The following is a 10,672-nucleotide window of genomic DNA, read 5'->3' on the forward strand; positions in this document are numbered from 1 at the left end:
CACCACCTGGCGCAGGTGAATCATCTGATTCAACTGACCCCTGGAGCAATGCAACTAGGCTTTGCTCTTCAAGGCAGCTCAAACAGAAGTTGTTTCCATCTTTCATTATTTGAACTTTCCCGATGATACACTTAGGTGAATTTCTATCGTCACGGTGCCCAGTCTGGTATACAAGGGGATCTTCTTCTGACTGTTCCAGCCATCTCAAACCAATGTGATCCCGGGAATGCGTCCCCCAGCGTTATGGTGGAGATCTTTTAAAAGAACTACAAGGAAGCAAGGAATGATATACCTCTTGTAATTGTGGTTGAGAGCAACTACGTCTCTTTTGAATAAATAATCTCATATTCTTCGGCTGCGTCTTGAACTGTAGTTTGTCCTTATTCACTCCCTTGAACCTCTTTTAGCAGATCGACTTCTCCATGTGCCGACGCATTCCTTCTGAACATACTCAGAGCAAGTGCAAGTGTACCAACTCTTTCTTTGGTCTCTCGTTCGTTGCTGTCTTAAACCGCGTCCGAATTCTTTCGCAAAGCTCTGCAATGCCTTCCTTTGTCGCTCCTTTCCCTCCACGCTCGTTTCCTCGTCCATATCTTCCTTAAGGTGTACTCTTGCCGTGCGACTTTCGAAGCCATTCCGGTGCCTTTTTACCCAGCTTTCTCTGTGTGTAATGGCTTTTAGGACCGGTATAAGAGATAAACGAGGATTGGTAGAGCCTCTCTATTGATTCTAAAAGGCAGCTGGGCCGCCGCGATGTGTATTCGTTCAAAGCAGGTGTTCTCACTTCACTAAAAAATTCAGGCTCCAAATCTAAGGTGGTGATACCTTTCGGGGCCAACCATTACATAAGCCGAGGCCGAATAGCCCAAAGGGCCGAAAAAATTCTTGTAGATCAATATTGTCACTAAAGTCTGTACATTTCGTGGAAAACAAAATTGCTGCTGCACGAATGAGGTCCGAAAAAATCTTGCATGAAAAAAATAACCCATTCCCGGCTCAAAAATCAAATAGTGGGCCCCTTACTGGTGGCCCTCCATGCTGAGTGCTATAATATATCAGGGGCACCCAAGGTCAATTTTCGGAAAATATCTGTTCGGAACACAATTTGAGATCTAGAATTTTCGGAAAATGTTTTGTAAAATTTCTTGCTTGCCTGCCTTTCCTAGGATTTTCGAACATCTAAAAAATGGTATAATTGCCCATTTTTAACGGATTTTTACCCTAAAAACGTCACCTAGAATTTTTGGAGCCTTTTTTCTGGCTGAAATTTTCGAAAAGGTAAGTTTTGATCCCTATAATTTTCGAATCACTAGACTTTCAGCTGGAAATTCCGAACAGATGAAAAATTTTTGGGGGTTAAAAATATGCCTATATCTACCGTTTAAATACTAAAATACGTTTAACAATGCTATGTTTAAGTGGTTTTGAACTATATTCTCGTTGGACGTCCCTGATATATTAAATTCCTGCAGACTTTGCAGACTGTACCTTTGCAGACTGCAGACTGTACCTAGTCTGCAACATTCCTTTCACCAATTCAACCAATTATTTCATAAAAAAAAAAAAACTTAAGAAAATAAACTATAAAGGCTTTGTTACTTTTATGTCACCGAGGTAAGTCTTTGGCGTTCCACTTATTTTCACTAATTCTACATTGTAATTTCAGACTATTTATCATACAAGCATTTATCAGTTCTACAGTAATGGAATGGGATGTGTCCTTTACTTTCCCTGCCCAATACTAGTACTGGTAGGTGAACCGATCTCGGTTTCTCATCAGAGTTCGAGATAACCCTAAAGTTCCATGCAATTAGAGCAGATTTGTTAAATTGCGAGAAAGCATCTATTTTGCAACAAAGCGCGCGAATTCATTGTACTTTTGTATTCTACTTTTGATGTCCATTCTAATTATCTAAATCCTTTTAAGGGTTAAGTTACTGGTCAAAAAATACGAACCTCGATTTATGGTCGCCTTGTGACTTGCTTAAGGCGATGAGGCAATCGGGACCTATACAGTAAATTCCGCTTTCAATGAATCGGTTTGTCTATTGTCCTGGCGGTGTTGTTGTGTTTGATCGGCCGAAAAACTCTATGCTTGGACCCTTGCCAGGAGTAAATCAAGGAAGTACTTACGTACCTTTCTCTGTCCTAGGATTTCTTTTTGTCCTTTTTCTTCTTCCCGATTTCTCGCGAAAAAAGATATGTATAAATCGCTTTCTCTGCCTTCTGGCGTTGACAGCGCGCTGAGGAGTTGCGTTACAAGGCGAGAAAAGTGACTTGAGAATCATATTACGGTGCCCTGGACAATTTAATAATAAATTAAGAATATGATACCGTGTTTTCGTCAAACAACCAGGACTTCGTATGACAGGAACTGCCGCCAGCCGGAAGCAAGAATAGGTACTGTACCACGGACAGAAAATTCTATGGACACAAACCTTATTATGCGGAAAAATATTGTGATAAGAGATTTTTAGACCGTGTAATAAATATGATCCCTGATTCGGGCTCAAAAGCCTTGTGATCCCTGATCCCATTCTTCTGAGCCCTGAGCCCTCTCCTCTGAGCTCTGATCCCAGTCATATTTTGGGCTTTGAGCCCTGAGCCCATATACCATGTTACGACCCTGTTAAAAGTTCCATGAAATTGCCTCTTTTGACACTTGAATTCGTCTCCGGCCTCTAAAAGAAAGTAATTAGGCTTCTTTAAGTACTTTTGAATCGAAAGAGATATAGTAACAGGGATTATCACGCATGTTACTGATTACCGCGATCAACTGGCGGGCGCCGCCGTCTTGTAAGTTTTTGTAACTACCTGCACGGAACAGTAAACAATGTTTTTAATAGAATTCTCTAGATCAGAAGTTGATCCAAGCTCTCTAAGTAACGAAAATAAATATCACTACCCCGGGATACAAAACATGTACAAGAAAGGCAACGTAGAATTTTAAGTTCTTTCCGCAATTTCAGAGTGAATTTCACCGCGGTGCATAAATTATTGTAACAATCAGGCTGCTTAAAAACGTTTGACGCACAACAAAAACAATTAGTCATTTACCGTTTTATCTGTTCTCGGTAAATAAGACGCTTACCTTTACTTTAGATTCTTGATGGAAGAAGTCTATCCAGCCAGCTGAAGTTATGCAGTTTCGTAATTTTCAAAATCAAATCATAGCGTGATTTGTCACGTAATGTTATGGTCACGTGGTACGTAACCAGTCGACGGCCAAACGGGTATGTGGCTGCTCTAGTGGATGTTTAAAGCTTTTCGCAGCATCCTAGTGAGGGGGGGTGAATAGGTTCGCGGATCGGCGGATTTGGCCTTAAAAAGCTCACGGATTGTGGATTTCGGCGATAAATTGAGCGGATTCGCGGATTTGAAAAATACCGTGGATCGCGGATCAGCTGAAAGTTTTGGCCCGGTTTCCGGATTCTGTCAGTCTTGAAGTTCGGATCGTGGATCGGATCATCAATTTTCTGTCGGCCTTGGTCAATGTGCTGGTGTTTTGTCGGCTAACGTTTCACTTCCGAGGTTTCCGGAAGACTTTCTCGTTACCCGACTCATACAGTATACATGAATTCCAGTATAGACAGCGTGGCGGAAATGACGTCAGGTAACCTTGCCATGGTTCCTGCATGGTGACACATGGTTCATGTAATGGTAGTAATGCTAAGTGACCTGACAGGATCTGTGAATGCGTTCGTGTAGCCTGCGTAGCAAGCGTTTCCTCGCGAGGTTCGTCTAGGAGAAGAGCAAAAAAAAAAAATGAATGACGGGGGAGGGGAAGGGGAAAGAAGGAACCGCTTGCCCGCAAACCCCACGATTTTGAAAAACTGCGTTCGCCCACGAACGCAGCTTCTGATTGGCGCGGTGCGTGTAATGTTGATTACTTAGCATTCGAAACATTAATCAAACTAGGTATGCTTTGTTTTCGTGCGTCACAGATCTGGTCTCATCTGATTTGTGGTCTCAGATTACAAATGCTTTGGACTGATATTTATTTGAATCGTGTTTGTGCGAAGGTTTATGAGATCAGAGTCTTCAAAGTATATTTGGAGATCGAGCAGTAGAGACTAGGGAAGGCCAATTTACTGAGAATGACGGCGTGCGGATCTGACTGGAAAAAATGGACTGTTTGCTGGAGATAACATCAACATAAATCAGAACATGAAGATGAAGTGCTTTGAATGTTCTTTCTTTTATCAATTCCCGCTAAGGCCAAGGATAAGGAAGATTATTTGGCAAGCATCTGTCACTAAGCGCAACGAGATTGACCCTGGCATTTATCAGAAAATGTTTTATCGGCGTTAATTTCCGGTCATAAAGGCGAGAAAATTACCCTTTTTCGCTTGTGAAGACGAGTTGATTTCACTGTTTTTTCGTACTTTGTGGGCTCTATCTTGATCCCAATAAAAACAGCCTTTTTTTAACCTGCAGAACGCCAGAAAAGCTCCGAAGCTGAAAAAAGCGCCTGTTCTGCAAGCTATTTCTAACATCTTCTTTAGGCTGAGATATTTTTAGTAGCCGAAAACGTTCCTCCAAGGGACGGACCATTAGTGAAACTTATGGGCGGGGAGCGGGCGAAGTACAAAAAAAAATATTCCCGCGAGTGAAAATTAAATGAAAAAAAAATTCATACACGCCAATTAGCCCTAAAAATATTCATGCTACGGCCTAAAAAAAATTTATACACGGAATCTAATAACGAAAAAAAATTCCTGCGGCTCGAAAATTCTCAAACCCCTTCCCCAATAACTTTTCTAATGGTCCGTCCCTAAATTGTCTATATTCTGAGCTAAGTTCGGTAAATGATGCGCCTGCAATGCGGGGTAGCTACATTTATAAAGGAACGATTAGCCTTTATTAGTTTGTTTCGGGTAAAATGTTCCTTTCAATCAGGGGCACCCAAGACCGTTTTCTGTAAAATTTCTGTTCGGGGAAGCAAATATCGCCTAGAATTTTCTATTGCTTGAGAACGGCTAAACATTTATAGACGAGCGTTCCAGTCAGGTACAATTTTCGAAGCCTTAAGTTATCTAAAAAAATTCCCTACTATTTTCTCAAGTTTAATTTTTCGCATTTTACTCCCGTTACATGGGCTAATTTTCTTGGAAAATGGAAATCTAAAATTTTTGGATTCATAAATGTGATAAAAAGAGGAATAACAAAAATTCTCAATTTCGTAAAACGTTCAACTGCATCCAGGGCTCGAAATAATTTCCGGAGAGTCTTCCGGTGAAATTCATTTTAGCTCGGTCACCTATCGTTTCTGGCCGGTCAAATTTATCTGATACTACAGTAGCATTATATATTTCCGAAAAAGTCCTTGCTTGGAGCTTATAGCACAAAAGCACTCATTATCAACAATAAAAAATTAAATTATCGGACACATTAAAAATTCGTCCGGCGCCTCCAAATATGATGATTTGTGGTGTACGTATCACGGTGTGAGAGCTTGATCCTAAAACTCCGCCAGTAATCCATGTTACTCCCCATTACATTTAATAAAAGGGGAGAAAATTTGTATTCATCGAGAAAATGAACCAATGAAAGTGAAAATATTTTAACTTTATGACTGAAAATGCGTGAACTTCGCTGTCTTTCAATGAGCCAATTGTCAACAACGGTTCTAGTTTCATTTTCACCCAGGATTTCAGATCAAAGTTCCGCAACACACAGCGACTCGCTGCATACTGATAACAACTGAAACAACTGAACAGCATGGTGGCGCTATAAAATTTGTATCTGTTCGGTCATCCTAGGAGGACTTGAGGGTTTTCGAAATTACAAGGGCTTCAGTATTATTTTCCCGAAAATTTTAGATGCAATTTAACTTATTACGGAGGTGATAATTTTTCCGATTCCTCTCTCCACCGAAAATTTTAGGTTTCCTTTTTCCACGAAAAATAGCCTAACCTGGGGCGTGAAATGTGAAAAATTAAACTTCGAAAGTCGTAGGGAATTTTAAATTAGATAAGCTTCGAAAATTGTACGTGAATGGGACGATCATCTAGAAATTTTTAGCCATCCTCAAGTTATAGTGAATTCGAGGCAATATTCACTTCTCCGAACAGATATTTAACAGAAAATAACACTGAAGCCCTTGCAATTTGGAAAACCCTCAAGTTCTCCTAGGATGACCGAACAAATACAAATTTTATACAGCGAATTTTATAGCACCGCTTATATGCATTTCTCATAGATATCCATTGTAGCTGTATAGCTAGCCAGCGGTTCAGGCGCATCGTTTGTGCGGCGTAGAAAGTAGAGAACGGTCTGCCGTGTCACGACAATTTTATAGAACGTTAGACCGATTGAAACTCAGTCCTCCAGAAACACAAACACAAAAATGTGATCTCTGACTGTCGCCTCATTTCTTCCAGTATGATCAAACACAAGTATAACCACACCCCCAAAATACTTGAGGTGTTTGGAAGGTGCCGCAACTCATGCAGTGAGAACACAAAGAAAGACTTTCTTTGTGTTTGTCCTCCTTCGTATGACACTGTGTCATACGATAAAGCTCAAATCGAAAAGAAGACAAAGAGCAAAGAAAAAGAAGGGAAAATGCATGATTTCGAAATGTAGATTTACAGCATTTTAACACGAACGTTTTATATAACTCAATGATCACTCTCTACACTACAGGCGTTTTTTTAAGGGCGGTCGAAAGCTGGAAGCCAGTTTAAGTTCGAATTGCAGAGGCCGTCACTCGATGAAAACACCTGGAAAGCAGAACCCACGCTTGTCAATTCGACCGGAGAAAAACACTGGCCAGGTTATCAACATGAAGTATATAAACAATCTTGCGTCACTGAAGGTTTTGGCGGCACACTTTGATGTAAACGACCGAAAATACCACTGAGAAGTTTTGCTCGAGTTTCGAGTACGATAAAGTTTAAAATGTTGCTGACATGAAAATACACTGTATAAATGCAAGCAACTAGGAGGGAAAGTCTGTTTTTGCACAGGGAGACTTCGTAACTCAAATATTGGCAGTTGAGAGACGAGAACCTTATTCACGTGGCGAAATTTAGATCGATATAAAAGAAAAACACTCAATATTTAGTAACTGCCAGTAACTACAAAGTCATATACTATAAAGCAATTGACCTGGCACACGTTACCACTATCGCGGGCACTAGAATATAGACGGGTCAAAAAATATGGTATCCGTTCCTCGTCAGTACCAGCTGTCACTACTGATAAGAAAAAGTCTCCCTTTCTAGCTCGACTGGTTGGCAGGACGCAGTTCGATTGTACAGCCCAGTTTTCACTATGAAACTGAACAGAAAGCTTCAATTTATTTTTAAATTAACTGCACGCTCTTACCTTAACTCCTTTGCTGGACCAATTTTCCTCTATATGATTCAATTTGAAGCTCCGCTACAATGGTCTGAGCTGAATGGGAATACATGTAATTTTAGTGAATAAGAAACACTAAACTTGATAAATGTTTCACTAAAAAACTCAAAAATTGCTATCAATAAAGGTTATAAACCACGGCAAGAATGGTGGCGTGCTCAGTGCGAATTAACAAAAAAGGCATAATTTGCCCGCATTTTCTAACATTTACCGGGTGGAAAACTCTTCGTTATCCGATGCGTAGTTCACTCCGGTTAATTCGAGTATTCGTTCAGACCACTCACACAACACATACTAATGCAAAACGGGTGTACGATCTATCAGCTACACTAGAGTATTTCAATAAGAAAACCTTATCAACTGTGCTAACGCGAGACAACTATACTTATTTTGTCGGGTCACTAGCAAAAAGTGAATTAGTAAGCAAGTATTAGTAAGCACTTACCGTTACAAAACAACACTAGGCTTTGATCCCGAGAAAATTGGTACCACGATTCCCGACGAGGACGAAATAGCTTTAAAGCATTCCAGTTTGGACAGCCAGCTCAAAACGTCCCCCGCTCTCTCTCTCTCTGGACGTACCGGTATATGCGCAAAGTGAATGAAACAGTTGATTTTGTACTGATTGACAGCCAGTTGTCAGATATTGAATAGAGGAGCGTAGAAGAGTTTTCATTTAAACAGTTTCAGATGTCATCCGCACGTCATATGATCGGCGTTGTACTGGACGTAAACTGCTTGAAGTTTTTGCCAGCAAAGCGATAAAAAAAGAGTGTGTGAGCCAGGAAGTGGGCATTGTGTGTCGAGTCCCAGCCAAAAATAATTTGGGTAGAAAAAATCGCCAGCAAGCTATTATTCATTAACTAATTCCCAGCCAGTTTTTCATCTAAGAGGCTATACTTCCCAGCCAGCATCACGATGCCTGAGGAACGGCTTTTTTGAATATCGGCTCCACTGAGCACTCCTGGAACATCGGTACTCGACACTAGCTAAAGCCGCCATGGACAAGCGATTTGTCAGCTTTTTGAAGTGAAAAGATTCTTTTTGTTTATTGGAAATTTAGCGGCATCTATTGTAGAGAACGTTTCGCCACAGGCTGAAGAGCAGCCGCTCTGCAAAACTTATACCCGGCGGAGTGAATTGTTCCGGACAAATAATTTTTGACATGTCGACAAGGTTTCAGACGAGATAAAGCCACACAATAAAAAACAAGAAATTCTGCAGCAATCACTCATAGTTTTAACTTTCTTTTATCGTAAATCTTTTTTATTACAGTTCTTGCAATCGCCTACAACGTGTTCTATTAGAGAACAAAGTAATTTTACAAATCTGGTGATCCAGGGGTAATCTGTTCGTAATGTTTCTATTTTGACGAGCTGTCAATTTTCAAATGAACCGAACCGTGAAATATCAAGGGGCGTTTTCCAGAATCGTGGGGTTTGTGGGCAAGCGTTTCCTCTTCTCCCCTCCCCCTCCCCCTTCAACCTTTTTTTGCTTCCGCTCTAACTTTCGCGCAATAACTCGATTGGAAACGCTTGCTACGCAGGCTAGCGTTCGTGTAAATTCCGGTTTAAATTGCAAAATGGAAACTAGAACTATCGAGTGTGTAGGCTTTTTCTACCACGAAGGTGCCAAAGGCGATGACTTTATTCAAAAAAATAAGTTTCGATACTGCGTCGATTCCAGTCAGTGGGGAAGTGTGGTGAAGCTAGGCGAGCACGTTCGGTAAGCTTTATATTTGGTTTATACATGAACTGATATAGATTATGTTCTTCGAAGCTATTTCAGCTAGTTTGCTTGTCTTGATCGTTAACTTAATAGACCTTTTCACGGTTTCTCTCGCCATCTTGGTTGAGGGCAAACACGGCAAAAGATGAACCATGGAAAGTACTTACTGGTAAGCAAATTACCATGAAGTTGAGTTCTGCCTCTTCCGAATTTTTCGGCTCGACTAGAAGCATGTCCAAAGTGATGTCAGTAAGTAAATTTATTGAAAAATTTTTTACGCAATACCAGATACTTTCATTTTGCAAGCTTGCAGACTATTTGGTTAGTCAAATCTGTATTGTTGGAAGAAACATTATAAGCTCTGTCCATAGTTAGTAGAGGGCAAGTCCCCCTCTACTAACTATGCTCTGTCCCTAATGCTTAATGTTTTGAAGCTGTAACGAAAACTTTTTAAACATGAAGTCCCGCATCTGTTGCGATTACAGAACAGCTATATCAAGTAATTCATTTTTTCATGTTACAACGCTACTTTCTATATACCACGAAAACTTTTTAAAGTAACACGGATTCGGATTTGAACAAAAATTAAGTCGGATCGACGGATCGGGCCTTAAAATACCACGGATCGGCGGATTTGCATACCCCTATTCACCCCCCTCCTAGTGTATGTTCCATCCAGCGACTTTTCTTGTGCTTTTGACAGAGCCCAGCTCTCGCACCCATAAAGTAAGATTGATTCGATGGTGGCTATGAAGAATCTGATTTTCAAATCTTTACTCATATTGGACTTCCATATTTTCGTCATACCATTCAAAGCTCTCCAAGCCTGCGCTTTCCTTATGCTGATGTCTTTTTCTGAGTTATCAACCCATGACCCTAAATATTTGAAGTCATCCTTTCATTCCAGATAAGTACCATTAAATGTATGTAATGGTGTTCGATCATCAATGTTATAAGCAACTAATTTTGTTTTCTTAGCATTCAGTACCAGGCCAACTTTCTTGCACTCTTTTTCAACTGTTAGCAGTAATTCCTGAGCTTGAGCTATTTCATCCGACAGTAGTGCTATGTCGTTTGCGAAGTCTAAGTGAGCAAGAACTACTTTGGGGTGTCTTCTTGATCTTCGAGGGGTGATGGTAAATCCCAACTCTTCTTCTTTCCCAGCCATAGCTTTACTCATAGCATAGTCAAGCACGATTATAAACAGGAAAGGAGCTAATGTGTCGCCCTACAGTACGCCGGTTGTGATGTCGAACATCTCTGTTTCTCCATCTGGAGAAACCACTTTGGCCTTTGTATTCGTATACATCATCTCTATAGCTTGCAACAGGTTAGGTGGAATCCCATAGGCTTTAAGAATACGCATCATTTTACCCCGATGAATTGAGTCGAATGCCTTCTTGAAGTCAATAAAAGTCATGACAGCTTCAATGTTATTTGCTTTAACTCCCTCGATTATTCTTCTGAGTGTTAATATTTGGGCCACTGTAGATCTTTTGGGCCGGAAACCGTTCTGGTTCACTCTGAGTCGGATGTCAATTACACTCCTGATTCGGTTTAAAATCAGGCGATTATACAT

At 40.6% G+C, this 10,672-nt stretch overlaps 1 protein-coding gene across 1 annotated transcript; it reads right to left on the minus strand.

The window, feature by feature from the left end:
• Positions 1-10,321: 10,321 nt before the first annotated feature.
• LOC140949639 (uncharacterized) lies at positions 10,322-10,672 on the minus strand. The gene has a single exon (XM_073398792.1). It carries the CDS (start codon positions 10,670-10,672, stop codon positions 10,322-10,324), a length of 351 nt encoding a protein of 116 aa, XP_073254893.1.

The sequence above is a fragment of the Porites lutea genome, chromosome 10 (genome assembly GCF_958299795.1).
Source record: "Porites lutea chromosome 10, jaPorLute2.1, whole genome shotgun sequence".
In the NCBI taxonomy this organism is placed as follows: Eukaryota; Metazoa; Cnidaria; class Anthozoa; order Scleractinia; family Poritidae; genus Porites; species Porites lutea.

What these genes read in the sequence shown, in the direction of transcription:
- LOC140949639 (XM_073398792.1), bottom strand. Translation starts at nt 10,672, where the DNA reads ATGTATAATCGCCTGATTTTAAACCGAATCAGGAGTGTAATTGACATC.